The sequence below is a fragment of the Anoplophora glabripennis genome, unplaced genomic scaffold, assembly GCF_000390285.2.
Source record: "Anoplophora glabripennis isolate ALB-LARVAE unplaced genomic scaffold, Agla_2.0 scaffold1618, whole genome shotgun sequence".
Taxonomy (NCBI): domain Eukaryota; kingdom Metazoa; phylum Arthropoda; class Insecta; order Coleoptera; family Cerambycidae; genus Anoplophora; species Anoplophora glabripennis.
Window position 1 is genome coordinate 28,568 of NW_019417692.1, and position 21,021 is coordinate 49,588.

At 34.4% G+C, this 21,021-nt stretch overlaps 1 protein-coding gene across 1 annotated transcript in view; it reads left to right on the top strand.

The window, feature by feature from the left end:
- LOC108915624 (acetylcholine receptor subunit alpha-like) overlaps positions 1 to 20,470 on the top strand; it is a 49,005-nt gene extending 28,535 nt beyond the window's left edge. Inside the window, exons 5-7 of the mRNA XM_018721693.1 lie at positions 8,732 to 8,847; positions 9,188 to 9,356; positions 20,330 to 20,470. Coding sequence (XP_018577209.1) covers positions 8,732 to 8,847; positions 9,188 to 9,356; positions 20,330 to 20,470 — 426 coding nt within the window. The remainder of the gene's footprint in view (positions 1 to 8,731; positions 8,848 to 9,187; positions 9,357 to 20,329) is intronic.
- The last annotated feature ends 551 nt before the right edge of the window (positions 20,471 to 21,021 follow it).

A 21,021-nucleotide genomic window follows, 5' to 3' on the forward strand; every position in this document is an offset into this window, starting at 1 on the left:
AACGGTATGTCTGTAACGAGATTTACGAATGATTTTATCTCTGTGACGTGTTTGATACATATAGCAGTTTCTGGACGTCCGCTTGTAAGGAACCAAGGTGGAGCATTGCACTCTATACCTGTTTCATCTCCTTCTGTTACGTGCACTAACCTTTCCGTTGTTTGACGGCTTGTTTGATAAAACATATAAATACCTATTGCTTGGCATTATGATTTTTTAACTAAAAAAATACTATAAATGTTTAACTTTATAAATTTTAAACCTAAAAAAACTAAAAGTGTATTAGAAGATAGTTTAGGAAATACATTTGAAAACATTTGTTGGTCTTTATACTCGCATAAATCGCATGTCGCGATATAAAATATCTAATATATTATTGTCACGAAAATATGAGACCAACACTCTGTCACAACTGCTCTGTTGTTCCATAATTTATACCGATGGCATCCTGAGGGTCAGCTTTATGGTACTAAAGTACCGCTTTTTATGGTGGTTATTGATATTTTATGGGGCTCTCAGGAGTCATTCGGAAATATTGCCGGTAAATATACAAGTGGCTAGCTCCTAAAAAAAAGCGGATAATAATTTGTCTACATCTACAATAGAATTCAATTGAACTGTTCATTAACATAAAAAGTTAAGGGTCAAAGCAATAGAAAATGTTCAGGATATTAAAAAAACTACCAGAAGTTAACTTTGGGACACTTTATAGCCACTTAACATTTTGACCTCATTATTTTAAATCTTAAACAAGTTTATCCTTTGGTATATTAGTACATAGTTCGTATCCGTACGTATTTTTTAATCGACCTTGACCTATTTGCAAGTGCATATGCCGTGTGTGATAAGTAAAATGTGCCCACAATAATTATGAAGAATACTACATTATTTCTTGTTTATTACGACCAGTATTTGTTTAATTTTAGATAAAAATTAATAACTAACATAGGATTTGTTAAAAATAAAAAACACAACGCGTCTAATTGGTAAAATTTGATCAAAACTTAATATACCAGGTGATTCACTTAAAGATGATTATCATAGAGATACACAAAACCATGGCTAACTACACAAAATTTATGTTTTTGTTCTATTTGACTACAAAATAAAAAGAGCTATCCGAAATTGTGATATGGCGTAGGTATATAAAAAAACGACGATATGTCAACCAAAATCTAGAAGGTTTAGAAAAATTAATAATAAATTTATGAAAAATTTATCAAAAATATATATATTTTTACAGAATTTCATTTTTCTAATAACATAAAATTTATAAGAAAACCAAGAGCTCTTGTCTTTGCTCAAATTTTTGTACTTCATGTACAATCGTAGATTTATTCACTATAGAGACTATCGGGGACTAAAATATGAAAAAACAGTGGGGAGAGAGGCGTTTCCGTTAATTTCTCCCAAGTTATACGATAAAACGATTTACCAATTAAAAATTAGCATTGTCTCAGTCTCCCCCATCTCCCTCTGTAATCGCAAGGAAATCCCAGGACAATAAACCTGTCATTACGACAGCTATTTTACGATTCGCCACCGAAGTGCTCTCCATAAAAGCTCGGGCGCTTCGAACAGGTACAACGGGGATCTCCAGAGCCATTAAGGGCCTTAGGAGTCGATTACAATCGAAGTACCCGGGTCCTGTGGCCTGCACAAGTTTTATTAAGCGAGCTGTGAAACAATTGCATGGACTGTTTCGGTGTTGCATGGTGTAGGTGTTTTAGATGTTGGTTCTTAGTTGTGTTCAAGAGCCCCAGTAGAGTTTACGTTCGTCCGGCGATGCCTTGGATGGTATTTAAAAACGTTGGAAATTCGTATAATTTTTGTAAATACTTTTACTATCTCTTTCAAGTTACAAAATATAGAGAAACCCACTATATAGAACTTTCTGTCACCTTGTCTCTTTTGCGTTTCTGTTTAAGAAAAAAGTAGCAAAGACTAATGTCTAAGTAAACGTATTGAGTTGGGGAAATGGTCTGCTCGGTTACCTGATTTGTCTCCTATGGATCTAATGATGAAGACAAACGACGAACGCTATCAAGGGTTAGTGAAATTCGAGTGGTACAGAACACGATTTGATGCAGGAATATTTACAAACCACTCAATGTTGACGACTATTTTGATGCAGGCCATAAAAATTCCCCCTAATGAAGCCGATCTGGCTCAAATAGGTCACGGGGTTTACAGTATGATTAATATGTAAACGACAAAACATTGTTTGCCATCTAGCATCGATAGCACAAAAGCTCTAGAAGCGTAATTAATTACATACAAACACCCCTAATCAAATTAATTGGACCACCAGTTTAAGCGGATGATGATGGATTGATTTTTAAAACGTGTACAGAGCGGTCTAAATCCCAAGGTCCTTTTATTTCACGAAAAGTTGTGGTTATGACATCCAGAGTGAACACAGAGACATAGATCTCTCTAATTATTTAACACTCGAGTTTCTTTTACATCTAAAATAACTGGAATGGGATATTTTAAGTGAATACAGAAGAAATGGGAAATGAAAAAAGAAGAAAAGGTATATGAACTGCAGAACAAAAACGGCGCTGTTTAAATGTGCTTAAGGCTCGAAGAAAACTTAGGATTTTAAAAATCTTACAGAGAAATGAAAATATGGCACGTTAAAAACTGTGGTAGACATTACAGTCACGAAAATATCTCCAGTTGACCTTCCACATCCAACGCTAAGCTTTGTTTAGCGAAATTTAAGCTTTTCTTTTATATCAATAACGTACCCTTCAAATCATGGATAGACGTATGCGATACATTTTGGCTGATCGTCATATTTATCGCTAAAAATTCTGGTAAAAGAGAATCCCGCAATTTCCATACCACCCAGATAACATTCTGCTGCTGTGGAGGATAACGCAGCGCCTGTCAGTAACGTTGATAGTTTATTTAGGGTAGGATAATTTATTAATTAAAAGATAAAGCCCCCATCAATATCAGGTGTGTGCAGGCCAATGCGAGCTTCCGGGTTCCTAAAAACCAATTTTACAGCCAATCTCGCTGAAACGATAAAAAATATTAGTTGGGGCATTTTTGTTCGTACTGATTAAAACAAAGTAAAAAATGACAAATTTGTGTATGGGCCTACTTCAAAATAAGTCGGAAACTTCCAAGTACTATAGGGGGCAAACATTTTTAACTTTCAGTAGGTATATTGTGCAAAATTCAATTTTAAAACTGTTTTTCCTCTTCAATATTCTTCCAAAATGCATAGGTTCCAAAATATAAGTAAAAAACTCAGATAAAATAGGTATTTTTTTAAATTTTTTAAACATTTTTGCAATTTTGAAAATGTTCCGGATCTCGCCCAGATCTAGGGATCTACACTTTTATTATGTGAATTATATTGAAGGTAATCCAGAAAAAAACAAGATCCGCCCCTGGTCTAGTTGAAAAATCCCGAATACTACGAAATACTTCAAAATATATCAAAACAGCAGTGCAAAATTTTCGCAATTAGCCACATCGCGTGTTCAGTACCCCAGATACCCCGTAAGAACCCCGTAACTAACCCCGCTGGTAATGCATTCATAGAAACGAGAACACCAATTTCCTTTCCAGCGGAGGCCGAGCGCGAGGCGCGGTAGAAAAGGACGGGACGAGCCTTGCATGAGACCCAATCATTTTCTGAAGTACCGGACTCGGAGTTACATGTCTAGCAGTTCGAATGTAATAACAGCGAACGAAACAGTGTGCGACATTTTCAGCAGACTGGAATTATGGGTGTCGTAATGGGCCAGTGGTTCCCAAACTTTTTTCAGTCAAGATGTATGCATAAGGAGGACTTTGATGCATGGTGTATACGAATTCTAACAGTTTCAAAACAGGTAACATAAAGAAAAATGAATAAATCTTTTTTCATGGTAGCTCATGCAGATCTCTACGAGATTTTGAGAATCACTGCAATATGCCTGCTGCGATTGTAGGCTCTAACTGTCAGGAGGCATTAAAATTGTAAACAAAATAGTTTTTTGTTTCGAAACACACTCAACTAAGGGCTTAAGGCGAAAACATAGTTCTGATCCACGAATAAGATATGTAGTCACACTTACTTGACAAGTTGCTCACGAATTATGTTTGTGGCATTGCTGATGACTTGCACTTGGCCTTGCTCACTTCGACCCCTTTAGAAAGAAGTCCGTGATCGTGAGTTTATGTTTACTGCGTTGTTATACAGCCTTGCCTAGAGATTTATTGAAAACTAGCGTTGGTTAATCGGTATACAAGTTGTTTTATTTCTATTATAAAAATTCCTTGGCTAGCAAACACAGCCTCGCCCATTCTCGCCCCTGTAGTTGTAGGTTCTGGAACTTGATACGGACGAAAGCGATGTCTGCGTAAAATTCTCCATGCCTTTCGATCACCCCAACCTACAGATAGTGTTTCATGCACTCAACAAAGAATTTTCTGCTAGTTATATCTGTATATCGCAGCATAAACTTCCTGATATATGCATTAAGATTTTCCTGTACAGCATCTTATCTAATTATGTTACATTCACAAAATTCTTAAGGAATAAAAGTTACCATTGTAACACCTTCGCATCACAATCTTACCTAGAGCGTTCATACTTGTTGTGACTATTTTCTTCTGAGTAGTATATAGATTTTTTAAGTTTCTTATAGCATTCTGTATATTGAAGCGAAATTGGTTGGTTTATTAAAAAAAAATCAAGTGAAGAGAAGGAATATACATGGCGTCACAAATAAGTGGGTCAAGCCGTTAACCGTGTGTCACTTATAATTGGGACAACCCGTTTTCCATATACATTATGTCGAAGTTAATATCTCAAAAAGATTTTTATTGATAACCCGCGTAAAATTTCTTTTGCTTCGCGAATAAACAGAATTAACGAGTTTCTGCTGAAAGACCGGCTTTTAAGCTAAAGAAAAGCACCTTTTCATCGGTATTTTTTTTTTTATTAAAAACGTCCATTTCCCCCCACAAAGACGTACTAATCAGTCGCGAGAAGCTAAAAACCGTGCAGTCTTCCCGTTTCAAAGGGGAGGATTTGAATTATTTTACTTTGAGCGATTATTCAAATTTCTGTTGATGCGGTCCTTTTCCGGTTTTAATTTTACGTCCGGAAGCTAGGCATTTATCTGGCTCTTCGGGCCCGCATATAGCCATCTTTTATTCGCGAAAGGACCAGGGAATTCATTACTGAATTTGCTTTTTGCCTTTGCAGGATAATCGAAACAAACGAACGATGAGAGCGATCCTGCCGAAACCGAAAGAATGTTTATTAATATGTGGCTTAAGCTTTTTGCAAATTTATTTAGTATTACTGTGGTTTTCGTGGTCCTCTTATTACCGTGGTTTACACAAAAAAAAATGTTATCTATACTTTTCATGCGACATATCTTATCCGTAGTATTTTTGCCTCCTGGTCACATCACAGGAATTTCCTAACCTCAAAAAACAGGGCAAAAATAGCAAAAATTCATGAAAAAGTACTAGGAAAATTGCTGTAGACGCACAATGTTTAAAAGCTTTTTTTTAATATTTAGACAGATGTGCACTTAAACAATTTCAATCAAATATTAATTTCACATGATTTTTTTTTATATAATGATCATACAATTCTTTAATACAAAAAATCTCTAGAAATAATTTTTGTTTCTAATATAAATATTATATCCATAACCGGGTAAGTTTTATGAAATCAGCTGAAAAATCAGCTACAATTGCTTTGATTATAAACAAACATACCGTTTTTTAGAGTTTTGTTTTTGCAAGCTCGAATTTTTGGTGGTGTATGAATTTTTGGGGCACCACAAATTTTATACCTTTTCCATAAAGGGAGATCATTTAGAGCGTTTCAATAAATGTTAGCTAGATGTCGCTTCGAATGGCAGAGCAAATGCGGTTTACTCGCTGTTGTTAGTGTTCTTGTATATATTTAAGGGGAATGCAGTACTGGTTACAAACCGCCACTAGTTATCCGTAAGCATGTAGCAACTAATAGAGACATAGTTCTTTCCAGAAGAAAACTCCTGTAAATATTTGCCTAGGATTAAGTTATAGTTCCCACGAAATTTTAACTAATAAAAAAAAATCATTTCTAAGAAGTCTAAACCGTAAGCTAGACTGTAGTTGTTAAAAAGAGGAGTATTATTTGAATGTCGTCGCGTTTAGCCATCATTTATAATTTAATTTTTAATTGTCGTCTCTCATGTCCCGTAATTTCCAAAAAACTTCTCGACCCGTTGAATCTCGATAGGGACATAAAATTAACTCACATAAACGGAGAGACCCTGGAGTTCCTGAAACATAAATTAAAAATCATACATTTCCCGTACCAGCAAAAAACTGCACGAGCGAAAGCGAACCACCGTAACGTTTTTATTACGTCGTAAAAAGTCGCCCTCCCCTAATAACGATAAAAGTAACAGTTCCTCCGGTAAGTAATGAAAAACGCTGTACATGGCACTTTGTTCTAATGACTCCAATTAGGAATTACCCTGGATGTGTAGCATTGGACGGCTTGCCCTGCGCTTCCAGCTTTTTCCGTGGTTTTTGTGGCGCTCCGGATTGTAATTGTGTCACGGTACATCATTTAGGACTTTCGCTCATGTGAAATGTGATGGATTGAGCTCGTATGATGTTACAGGGCAATTGGAGTGACCCTACAAAGCCATTAAATGCAGGAACTTTAAAGGTAGCATATCCAGTAGGCAGTGTTTTTTATACTCATCTGTTACAACGTTAATTTCTTATATTTATTTTATAGTGTGGTAGAAATTCACCGCCATTACTTCAACATAAGGAGAATTAAGCATAAATGAACAAAAAAGTTGTATATTAAGGTTTTTTAAATATTTTTTTATGATATTTGGGAGGGCATTACATCTTGGCAACAGTGCGAGCAGAACCACTTAATTTTGGTAAAAAATACTTTAGAGTATAAGAAAACAACACATCAAATTTCATTAAAATCGGTTGTATAGTTTTCGCAAAATAATTTTTTTTCCTCTTCAATATTCTTCCAAAATGCATAGGTTCCAAGATATAAGTAAAAAAACTCAGATAAAATAGGCATTTTTTAAAATTGTTTTAAACAATTTTGCAATTTTGAAAATGTTCCGGGCCTGGCCCAGATCTAGGGATCTACACTTTTAGTATGTGAGTTGACTGAAGGTATTCCAGCAAAAATTAGCTTGCCCCCTCTTACATCCAAGAAGGGGTTTTTCGACAGATCTGCTCTGGCCTATAATCCCAGACAAGTCTATTCACTTGTCAGTATGGGTCATGATTTTCGGAGCGAGGAACAACACTACCAATATCAAGAAGAGCCGAGATACCACTGTCATTCCGTCGCACTGTTGCCATATTGCATGGTATCAACTTTATCGGACTTTCTTGAGTAGCAAAGATATTTATTTTATTAAAATTAAACTATAAACTTTAAACACGTGGCAAATATTGCAGTTTATAGTGTTCTGTGCACAAAATTATGTCGAGGTTCGTATCAACTTGAAGATTTTGATAATTTTTTTCTCGAAAATAGTTGGGTTTAGAACCCATGTCGTATAAGTTCTTTTTGTTCACTTTTATGTGTAAACTTTTACCAAATTTTACATTTCTGGATGTGCTGCCTATAGAAAACTGCATCAATCTGCACCAATCCAGAGCGCCACGCACCATCCCTAGTCAATCTCATCTCATTCTGGTCTTGACAGCATGCTTCTTGTTGCACTCTAAACATAAAACTAAAATTTACTCTATAAAAACCCACCAACTAACAACCATGAATGTAACCATCCAAATTTGCAACGCCATCCGAACCCCACCGCTGAAAAGTCACTGCCGGTTCCCGTGAAAGTAATTTTAAAGCCTCCTTCACTTTGTTTCTCCCCGAGCTGAGCCGTTTTCAATTTTTTCGCCGAACGATAAACTACGCGGATCGCATTTTAAGGGGATGTCGAAAAGGCGCTCTGAGGGACGTCGATCCAGGAAAAGCCGAGGGGCAGTTTTCGAATAATTCTCCACACTTTCGAATCGCAATTATTGAAGCGATACGAAACCACCGGCTCGGAGATTCGGAAGTTTCTTGGAAACGCGTTTTAGTTAAGAATTCGCCAATGTTTCGAAAATTCAAGCAATTGAAAAGTATGTTGGCTTAGGACATTCCGATGTGAGACTTTTCGAAGGGTACAGTTAACTTTAATAAAGGCGACAAAATAAAGGATGTGCAACAAGGCGGCAATAAATACAAAGCCGACGAATCTTCGTCCAAGTCAAGCCGTAAGTTGGTGTATCCAATTAGCGGTATGAATAATTCACGAGACCCGTAATTTACTGCCAAAGTTCCAATCCGAAATTACCATTCGGCGACTCCGCTGGCAATAAAAATACAAGCAAGTAACCCCCCGTCGACGCGCGAGGTTTCCAAGAAACGTCCGCAACTTCCGGCAACATAAAACCGAACCTAAAACAACTGAACTAAAAACAACCAAATAAAATTAGACTGCCTTTGTTGTAGGTCAACCATATGTCTAGTATATTATTCAGTGTTGTGTGCTAATGTTGAGTCGTTGTACATTGTTGTGTAAGGGTTGTACGCCGTACAGGACTGATGTTTCTTTCATTACGTATAAGTGTACATAAAGTGTATATAGGCAATTACTGTTATGTTACCCATAGAAGTGAGTTTGAGGGGCGCAGCCTTTTACGCGGTACTTAAATTCGCATTGATGTCCAGGTCGACCTCAGGCATATGGACGAGAAGGCCGGGAGCAACGTGGTGGACGTCGGCGTGGACCTCTCGGAGTTTTATATGTCGGTGGAGTGGGACATCCTCGAAGTACCTGCAGTGAGGTGGGTACATGCATTTTTTATCCACAATTTCGTTTCCAGCACACAAAGAGAGACTTTCATAACATTGTACCGATCAAAATTCAAACGTTGTTAACGTCTTGTGAATAATTAAATCATTAATACGCTTAATGTGACACAGTAATATGGAAGTCTACCTTCAAGCTCCCTATAAATAAGTTATTAGATTTAGATAACGACAATTGAGAAGGGTAAGGGCGAGGGTGAGTCCCAGAGAGCAGTATACGTCTCTAAAAGTACTAAAAATGATCTTGGGGTCATTACTTTTGGGACAGTCCAGCGAAATGTTTCTTTTTTAGAAGATCTGTATCTTTGGTTTCAGAAACGAAAAATTTTACACGTGCTGTGATGAACCATATCTGGACATTACCTTCAATATCACAATGAGAAGGAAGACGCTCTTCTACACCGTGAACATCATCATCCCCTGCATGGGGATATCTTTCTTGACCGTCTTGACGTTCTACTTGCCCTCGGACAGTGGCGAAAAGGTAAGGTGACCTTAAAAGTTTCAACCCTTAAAAAACACCCTTAATGATAAAAATATAAAATTAATAGTTTCTTTGACCATAAAATATTTTTATAGCGCATATATTATAGACATAAACCTTTTCAATAGTTTATGGTTTTGTAAATAATTTATTACAATATTTCAACTCTTAAAAAACTACCCCTAATAAAAAAATATTTAAAAATATTTTTAACAGTTTGAAATGATTTGATAGTACAACCAGGATAAATTAAATTCTTTTACCTCTTTATAATACAATAATCCAATAAACAATGCAAAATAAAAAAAAAATCGTAATAACTTTCTCGTGATTTATTTTAATTTATGCAATATTTAAAATAATTATTTCTCAATATTTTTTTCATGCAGAAAGTCATAATTTCAAATTTTCGAATATATTATTTTATTATGTATATCTATAGGCCAGGAAAATAAGCTGGGAAACGACCATTTCGCGACTTTTTGTTTCGGCAAGCTGAATTTATCACTATAGATGCTAAATATTATGTACAATAACATATTAGTTTCCACAGTCATAAAAACGGGGGGAAGATTGTTTACATGGTGGTTAATTGTATAATTTTTACGTAAATTTACGTTTTTCGCTAATAACTTTTTTCCGTTCATTTCCACGAGAAAACAGTACCTAATGTACTTTTTTTTTCGTCTTCAAAAGACCTACAAAACTAGCCCTCGAGCGTCAAAAAATATTGATTAGATCAAAAGTTATAAACAGAAGAAGCGTATTTATGACTTTTGAATTAAATATTTATATACTGCGTTATTATTACCAGAACGTTTTGTCATCGCATCCTCTCATTCCTTATCACTGTCTAATAACTCACACGAAATCAGGAATCGGTATGTTGAATAGTTTACAAGTTATGGCCTTATAAACAAATTAACTAATTATTAGTCTGGACGATCCCGAGGAAATTTCACAATCGCACTGATTTTTTTCATGATAGATTTCATAATAATACATTGAAATGTATCATTTTTTTTAATTTCAAATTTGCAATCTGGAAATTAATTTTATTTTTTAGCCTTAGTTGTAAAATAAAATACACGACGCACGAGTGTGATATAGTTATATATTATTACATATTCGGAAAGCTTATGAAAAGAGCATCAAGTTAAAAAAAAATCGTTAAGATTCGTTGAAAAACAACGGAGTATTATTTTATTTTCAAAAATATGTTATTTTATTGGAATTAAAAAAAATATATTTTCAATCAAAACGTAATATGTATTTTCAAAAATATGCATTCTAAACTGTTTAAACTTGTATAATATATTGTTAGCACAAAACGTAAATTGTAGAAGGATTACCGTTAATTTTATATCACGTGAAAAATTCATCAGTTTTTGTACTGATTTTTTTTTCCAAAAAAAAGCGAATTAACAATTTTATTTTGATCATAACTCTGTTAATTTTTATACTAATGACTTAAAGTCAAGTTCATTTTAATGATTTTTTAAAGTACTTTAAAAAATGTTCAGTGTATTGAAAAATAGATTTTTTTTTCAGTAATTTTACGTTAAATGCTTTTGTTTCTGGCGGACATGAAATTATCTTCAACCAGCCGTATCTCAGCACCTATTGCACCTACATAAATGAAAAAAACTTAATCTTTTACTTTTTGTATAACTTCGTTCTTCGTGATGTTTTTTTTTTTCATATAATGTCTGAGAAAAACGTATTTTTTAATAAAAAATGTACATTTTCAATCACCAATAACAGAAAATATTGACTTATCGAAAAATATTCATAAGATACTTTTTTCTTAAAATTTATTGCTTTATCGATACCTGCGGTTATTTTCAATATTTTATTTTTCACCCTTTAGAAGGGGTGGCTTCCTCTCTCTGGACAAAAACGCTCATCAGCATCATATAACTTTTGTTTCTTGAGCTATTTTCTACTTACAGTCCATGTTTCACGTCAATCGGTTCTACCCGAAACAATTCGGTGGGGAAATTCTTGGTTCCCTGGACTAAATAACAATTATATTTTTTATGTGTAGAATAGAAGCTTTTATATAAAGAATTAATCTCATCAGCACCGAAATAAATTCTGAATCGGTACGGTGAAGTAGTCCATTGTAGTTGCTCACAATGCGTTGGGAATAAACACAATTTTAACGTTTTGCCGCGATGTCAGCGGTAGAGAGGACCTTTGTTCGCGATGTCCGACATTGTTGCCTGTGAATTGGCCCGCCGCGTATAGCTCTGGGCAGACGTCAACGATTGACAGCACCGGTTCATTTGTAATCCGTGTACTGTGCCGCTTGAAGTTGAACTGAAATCGGCCATGAAAAATAATCGCTACATTGATTGAAACGATTCAATCTTGCTGTGTTTTGTACCTATATGTTTATTCATCCGTCCTTTGAATCCGCAGAAATAATAATGTCGAATAAATAGCGCAAGTAAATGGCGAATTTGAAATTTAAGGATAAATTTTGTATCTTTTATTCGTTTCCTCAAATTGGAAATCTTTTTTCCGAGAAAATTCATATTTTTTCATCAACAAATTTTAAATATCGAAAACAAGTATAGGCCAGGCGGCAGACCAGTAAAAGTAGACTTTGGCGTTTGTGTAAAAAAATTGTAGGTACAAATATTATGTAGAATAAGAATCCGAGTTTGCCTATTCCAAAAAACCATTGCTAAATTCAGGGAAACTACAAACATACAAAAATAACGAAAAATTATCCGTTTTCGACATATTTTTCCCTGTAACATTGGAAGTAAGCCCTAAATAAAAAAGTCGTTCCTTATTTTTTGTTTATTTGACGATTTCCTATAAAGCTACAACTACGAATGAAAATTGCATTACAATGGGCGAAAAATAGTGGAAAATCGTATGTATATTTGGAGCAATTTTTAAAATAAGTAAATATTTATAAAAATCGATGAAACTTTGTAAACAAATAGTAAAACATATGTCAAATGTACCCTAAAATGTTTGCAACCATCGATCGCGTGGTTTTCGATTGACAGGATTGTTAATTAAAAAAAATTTTGAAAAAGTTTAATTTATGATCAATACTAAAAATACCTATTTTTAAACTTTTATTACTATAAATAATTTTTATACCATTTTTCCTCATAATAACAACTTCCTCCTATCATTAATTTAACTGAAAATTTTACACCTGTCATTTTAAGCCAATTACATACTGTAATTTCGACAGTTGCCCATGGCAACCTTCAAATTTTTCGGAATTTTTTTCCTCCTGCCAAGCTAGGCAAACAAAATTAATAAGTGGAATTTTTTTTTTTGACAGCTGTCATATGGTTAAAAATCAGTACCTATCCAGAATTTCGCTTTGTAATATTTTTATTTATTTTAAAATAATAAATAGATACAAATAATTATTTACCAAATATTTGTTCCGAGATTTCTTCTATTAACGCTAAATGTTTTTGAAATTCTGGCTGGAACTCTTCTCTTCGCAACGGAGAATAACGAGGAGCATAATTGTTACCTTTATTTTTCATTTCCATCAGATGTCTGTGTTTCATAAAATATATGTAATAATTTGATGAAATTCTGTTCTGTTGAGCCCTGGTTTTAAGTAAAAAAGATGTGATATCTTCCTCCAAAATCTTTTGAATAGCTGCGAAAAGGTTTTCTTGATGCGGACTGATTCCAGTTTTTTTCAGTAAATATAGCAGATACTTTAAATTTTTATGAGACATAAGAATGTCCCCTATTTTGGTGCAAGAATTACATATACAATAAGGTTTTAAATTAGTTTTTTGGTTGTTCACTGCCATGATTTAATTGTAAACAATTAGAAGCTAGAGAAAATGACTGTCAACGTGACGTATAACGAAGACGATTTTGACATCACAAGCCTAAGCCTACTTGATTGCAGTTATGATTTTTTAGGAATCATTGATATATTGCCATAGACATCGGTTTTCCACAAAAACTTACTTTCCTTCTATTTTAGTAATACTAAGTGAATTATACTGCAAACATAAAATCTGAATTCAAAAATTAAATGCCTTTTTTATTTTTATGTTTAATAAGGATCATTAATAAACTGTCACAGACATCGCATTTCTACAAAAACTTACTTTCCTTCTATTTTAGTAATACCATTGTACTTATACAATGGTAATACTAAGTGAATTGTGTTGCAAAGATAAATATTTAAATTCAAAAATTAAATGTCTCATTTATTACTAAAGTGAAAGTGAAAGGAACGTGTTTTTTATATTTTATTAAAAACCATTAAAAATTTGTCATGCACCACAAAACAATATCTACCTGTCAAGCCAACTTTATTTTGGCGAAATAAGTTTTAAAATGAAGCATGTCTAATTTTTAAAATAAATTTTGGGTGTAAAATTTTCTTACGAATCCCCCACGTCCTTGAATTAATGTCCGGAAATTTTTCCTCAAATTTTAAAATATGCGTTTCTTCGAAAAAATTTCGGGAAATAATTCGAGCACTAGGGAGATTATAAGTGAAAATTTTGTTATACTTTAATGAATTAACAGAGAGATCATTAAAAGAAGAAAATAATTTGTTTTTAATTTAATCATTAAAGCATCAATTTCGTGGAATGCATTGATGAACACAAACTAATAAAACTTGATTACTATAATATAACTATTTTTTAAAAGCAAGCGAAAGTGGCATAATTCTTTAAACTCAAAATTCGTGAAAAAATTATTTATTTTATTGATTTTTGATGACATACCTATTCGTATTCTTTTCATTTTGCTATAACAAATTAAAAAGAAATCGTCTTGATAAGTGTAACCGTTCCTGAGAAAATTCATAGGTATTTTTAGTATAAATCATTGTTTATTGTGACAACAAGTATCTCTAAAAAATTATTTGCCCTTTCTAGATCTCAATTTAAACCCACGGTACCGCGATAAACTTTTTGAAATTGTCTTAATTAACAGTCCTGTCAATCGAAAACCACACGATCGATCGTTGCAAAATTTTTAGGGTAGAATTGACATAATATGTTTTACTATTTGTTCATAAAGTTTCATCAATATTTATAAATATTTACTTATTTTAAAAATTGCTCCAAATATACATACGATTTTCTACAAATTTTCGCCCATTGTTAATGCAAAATTCAACTTTTTTGGTTCGCAGTTATTGCAACTTTATAGAAAATTGTTAAATTATTAAAAAATAAAGAATGACTTTTTTATTTAGGGCTTACTTTCAATGTGACAGGGAAAAATATGTCGAAAAACGGGTAATTTTTCGTTCTTTTTGTACGTTTGTTGTTCCCCTGAATTTAGCAAAAGTTTTTTGAAATAGGCATACTCGGATTCTTATTCTACATAATATTTGATTTGATTTTTCTATACAACAAAATAAATGACTTATATACTATACGTGTATATCCTGCACATAGGTCATTTTGAACGCGTTCTGATGTCGATATTTTTAAGATCTTTCCTTAAATTTTTAATTGTACTTTCAAAATGGAATTTGACGCGGCAATTTTACCCATGAAAACTCGGGAGAGCAGAGGCAAGTAATAAATTAAAGAACGACTTTACATTTACGGACGACTCTCCGGCTCCATTATAAATGATTTTTACGAATTGCTTCTGCCTGCCCCGGACGAGTTCATTCCGACAACTTTTATTTAGTCCCGCGTTCGTTTGTCTGCGGGGGGTGGAGGGACGGCGGCGTCGCGACGTTAATTTCGCCGTCAGGGAGACGTTTTCGCTTAGTTCGCGTCATGTTTCGCGATAAAAGGCTAATGAAAAACAATATACATATTCGAGGAGGCGGCAGACGAGGGAAAATCGACTTTCTAAGCTGTTTTCTTTCCTGTTTCGCAGTTTATTACTTGGGAGATCCGCTTTCAGTTCGAGCGGGCGAAATAATTAGACGAGCCTTCGGAATTTTGTTATAAATGAAAACAATTGAAATAAAAGGAACTTGTTTGTGTCTTACAAGCTACGGGGTGTTTCAGTTACGAGCGACTAAAATATTTTTCTCAGTGCAATCTGTTTTGCAACAGTCACCTGTTAATCCGTTCGAATCCAAATATTTCAACAGCTGGGGTGTCTTCGACGTTAATAAGCTTAGGGTTGGGAGCTACTTCCTATGTGGAATCGGCAAACATATACGTCTCCTTGCAAATCATCGCCCCGTCCGGAAATTTGCATAAAATTTATCGATCTATTAACGTGGGGGATCCCCGCACTTCCTGGGAGAGCGGAACCGGTTTTATTACATCCTTAAAACCCGTTCCGCGTGATTAGTTTTCGAGAAATTACCTCAACATTAATCTACTCCGGTAAGTGTGGTACTCGTCGTTTCAGCTGGTTTTCCTGATCGGTTCTATTAGTGACAATTGAAGATCGCCGAATAGGGTGGTTTGACGGATCAAGTGGCCGTTCCCAAGTCATAAAAATCTTATTTTATGCGATCGGAGGAAAGAGATCTCACTCGAAGTCGTAAAGCTTTTAAAATGTAGCCAAAAACTATCACGGTAACTGTTAGTTCCACACCTCGATGTAAGTTAAGGAGGTATAAACTTACAATTAGTCATAATTATAAATGTTTAGCAGTTTTACGTGGTATACGTGGTATCTATAAAAATTTTTGAGTATGTTTCTTAAGGAGGTATATCGGGGTCCGAGGGAAGTGAGGAGCGCAGGGGGAGTCCTATGCTTTTCTTATGGGACTAAAGCCCGCTGCCAATTTGAAAAAAATAAATTCTTTTGAAATTATTTGCGATAAACATTATCTATATAGCAAATAAATCTACTTATATGCACATAGCATACATATTGACTAATTAACAACATAAAAATATCATATTTAAGTAGTTTTAAATTATATTTAATGAACGCATAAAGACTATGTAGATGTGGCAACAGCGCTAATAATTGACTAGCAGTTGTACACAGTGCGAACCCAAGAATTGTATATAAGAGGATAGCTTATTTTGCATGATTTGTTAGCCGGCGATCGCAAGCCGTGACGTCACCATCAGTACACTTTCAGATGCATCACATTTAAAATGTACGGTAATACATCGTCTTTTTTAAATTAAGCTGCTTTAGTGGTTTTTGTAGTAGCTAATCAAAAAGTATTTTTTATTTTTTAAGTGAGCATTTAACTAAGAATAATTAAATACGTATATGCAATAACAAAAGTACCCAATAAATCAATACAATTTTAATGTTTTTAATCTGTTTATTGAATGAATGCCTTCAATGAATATTTATTAAATGAAATTTATAAAAATTACTAAATATATATATTTTTATACAACTATGATGATTAATGTTAAGAAAATAGGAACTGGGTCTGTATGTGCAGGAGGAATAAATTGTTACAATTTTAAATAAATTTATTTTTTTCAACAACTAAAATAATAATATACAAGTACAACAAAAAAATTATAAAAGGAGTTAAATGTAGGTCGAGGAAGAGAGAAAGAAAATACATTACTAAAAAATCTTAATATACCAAAAGATATTAATTTTAATTATTTTTTTTAATTTGCGAATTTTGCTTCTGTGGACTTTGTCTGTTCGGCGCAATGGTAGTAATATAACATAACATATTAACAAAACATTTTTTCTATAGAACAATGTATACTTATTACCTAATTAAATTCATTTTGTAGATCTCTCATAATCGTTGGGAGTAAAATGTAGACAGCATATAGTAGAGGTATTTTCGTTGAATTTATCCGCTCTTTTACAACGATTTATCCATTCTTTTCTGATTGTGAATGAACATAGGTTATTTGCTCAATAAAGTTTAAAAATTCGTTTTTTCTCTGCTTATTAAGGAAATTTGCCAAACTGTTAAATACCTAGGTACGCCCGAAAAAAAAATATAAAGATACAAAAATGTCCAAACACAAATTGATCGTTTGAAGACCGAAAAAAAGAAATTAAAGTTTATGACACAAATCTTGAATGTATATAATGTTCTTAAAAGTCTATAATAATTGTACAACGTTAAAAAATAAGCAAATTGCCAGAAAACACTTACGAGAAAATAAAAAACCAAAACGTAAACACACAGACATTTGTGCGATGACAGCAATTCTGCACTGATGAATACGTCACAACCGTTCAGTATTCCGTCCGCAAATAGGCCCGATCGGCCAACGTTGTTCTTATGGCAATAAGCTATCCTCTTATATACGATTCTTGCTGCGAACCTACAGACCTCGGACATCGGAGATGTTGCTCGTCAATTTCGGGTAAAGATGCGTACGCGTTCAAAAATGTATTGTGTGTAAACTATGTCAATATAATTATTATATATAGCAAATATATCGTATTATCCTCGCGAAGATTTATATCTTTTATTTAAAATCCGTAAATCATGTGAACTGGTAAAACAACGAGAATTATGTTAATTTAGTTCTAAAGAAATGAAATGACACTCGCGCCCATCTCTCGTCCAAGTCAAAGAAAATGTTGGATGCAATTTTGAAGGTTCTGTGATAGAAATTACATTATTACTCACTGTTCGTGTTTTTAATCTCTATTTTAGTAATGTTACAAAAGTTTTGCAACTATAACTAATTTTCTAGATTAAAATTTGCTGAGAAATATGTATGTTCCTTTGTTATTCCGTACAAATGCTTTTATCTCAAGTATTACTAATTATATTGATCAAGTAAAGAAAACTTTATGTAACCCTAAACATTGCTGGTAATGGTTACGATGTTTTTATAAACCATTAAATATATTAAAAGGATTTATCAACTGTATTTTTTATTCCAATAAATATATCACAGCTTCCTAATATTTTTTAATTAATCTAGTTTTTTAAAAACATTACAAAAAATCATCTGTTGTGGATAATTTATTGTTGATAACAATGTACATGGGATTTAGGAAAAATGTATATGTTTGAAATCAATTTCGTTTTTATCAAGTCTTTCAAATATATTCCCTCCTTGCTGTCAGCTGATTGCGACGTTGCCACATTAATCCTCAAGTCGGACAGAAATGCAATTATTGGTTTCTGTTTCTAATTAATACAGCTGTACTATGTTCAAAACTTCCATTAGTTTTACATCAAAAATAAGATAACACTGTGTACTATCTATGGAAAAGTTTTGTTTCGCAATTTCTACATTTTTTTCTCAGTTATGGGCAAAAACACCGTCCATCTTCGCCATATAAACCTATGTTAAAATGAACAACTTTCAACAACAATATCTCAAAATCTAGAGTCAAAAAAAAAATCAAAAAAATTGGCGCACAGAGGGAGCGCTGGGTAACACGCTATATAAATTTTCAAGTACATCTGTGCATTTGAGTAAACCCGATATACCTCCTTAAATAACAAGTGATTTAAAAATGAAGTAAAACAAATAAATATTCTTCAAATCGACCACACCTTTGCCCTCGAAGATAAAGACGGGCTCATCCGTACGATTTTAAAGGAGCTCTTTTCCGCGTACCCATTAAGGTCGATGGAAACGAAAAAACCCCGCCATTAAGCCAGTGTTTGCCTGTCATCCCGTCGCATTTAATTTTATTTTCCCCGAAGGAACGTACGGTTATAATGAACGCCTCTTCCTCGACATCACCCGAAATTGAGAACTCGACGAAAAAAAGAAGCCCGGATTCCATTAACGGACATTACCTCTCCTATGGCAGTTCATTCCGTTGGATGTAGTCGAATCGTCGCGTTGCCTTCACGCCGCGATCGTGTGAAATCCTCGACGCGACTGATAATTGTAACAGCTCCTTCACGATCCTTAGAAGCCGCTGAAAACGTTATTTTGTTGTTCCGGAACTGCATTGACAAAATGTTGAGGACCGCTGACTATTATAAAACCTAGTGAAGCCAGCAGTCCCCAAACTTTTCAGCACTTTCTATAATTTCTGTTAAAAACGAGTTCTATTTTATTCAGAGCGATCTGATTTACACGCGGCGCGATAATCCTTAAGAAAACTCCCCCAATTCCTTGCAGGCCGTTATCGAGAAGGGCAGAACAAGATTGTTTTTGTAAGTTAAATGTATTGCTCGCCGCGTTTAACCCTTACGCCTTACATTAATTTGATTTAGAGGGCCGACCTGTCTGAGTCGTTATTAATGACTGCCTGTAAGCGTGGAGTGTGTAATTTTGTCGGTAAGGAAGGGAGCTGGTTCAGTCTGACGCGTCTTGGGGGAAGAATTTATGTGCTCTAAGTGTTCGCAAGCAAATATTTGTGAATGAGAATCTGTTATAAAAGAAGCTCAACCGGCAGTTTGCCTAACATTTCATAGATTTATCTTGCCATTCTCGGGAAATATTATCAAACTACTTGCGCTTCACAACGGTATTTTTAGGTTGCATGTTGGGATTATAATGTATTTTTGATTTAAATTCTATGGCAGAGTGTTGTTTATTTCCACACACGAGAACTGTATTTTATTATTCATTTCTATTGCACGACGCGACGGTCTGAAGTTTTGGGACTGCTGGCTAGATTGTGTAATATTCCAGCGACCTTCAAACTTTTCTCATTTTAAGCGACCACGTTCTTGAATTTATTAAATAACTCCTCGGGAGGGGTTCAATACTTTGGCCTTGGAAACTTTCAGGGATATCCGGGAGCAAATTGATATTAAGAAATATTTAAGTAATAGCTTTGGGAACCTCAGGTAGTCGGGAAGTTTTAAGTAACCCTAATTGTGGCTTTATTAAAAGAGGGATCTCTAAACGGACTTTCGGGCAGTGACGTTACCGCGAAGTTTTCTCATTCTTTCCAAGCTCTCGCGTTGCCCTACGCTGATAACTTTATTTTAAAACTTATGAAGGCGTCGATACGGGAATGAAAATGTTATTGGTTTGAGACTCTTGTAAGACACTGTACGGTGGAAAGAGTGGCGCATTAGTATTCTATAGCCAGCCTGCATTAAATTTACATTATCTGAGCTACAGAACTTGATTAAGGCATTTTAATGACAGTTTTGCTTCCAGGTGACTCTGTCGATATCAATTCTAATTAGCCTCCACGTTTTCTTCCTGTTGGTCGTCGAGATTATACCCCCCACCTCTTTGGTAGTTCCTCTGCTGGGAAAGTACCTTATATTCGCCATGATCTTGGTCTCGATAAGGTAAGTTCTTTTTATAAAATAATAATATTAGATTAAGCGTAAATGAATGCGTCTAGAAGAGGCACAGCAGTGTTGATATTCTAAAAAGATGTATCTGAAAGTAATTTCAATTGTACATCTGCTCTTTGTTGGCTTCAAGGTACAAACTTTACAAAAGAATTTTCCAATTACAAGAGTCCGGGCTCTGGGAAAATATGAAACGAGGGACCCGGCAGCGGGCACAGTCCCGAATGGAACCGTTGACCTGTTTTTTAATTCGTTTTAACCAAAATTAAAGGCTTTCTGGCCAAATACGAAAGCAACTTCGTTGTTTTAATCGAATTCCATACTAAAATATCTTCGTGAGATTAGTTTCTTTGAATTCGTAAGGGCGATTTTTTGCGTTGAGTTCGAGCTTGTCCCACCCTCGACATTTTTCACAGATACACCTAATTCGCCTAATGAGGCGTCGCGATAAAATATGACGGACGCGAGTAGGGTATAATTGCGGTCTCTCAGTCTCCCCCCTCCACTTTCTGGCTTGGGATGACCTTGAGGCCGAAGGCCGATGACGTT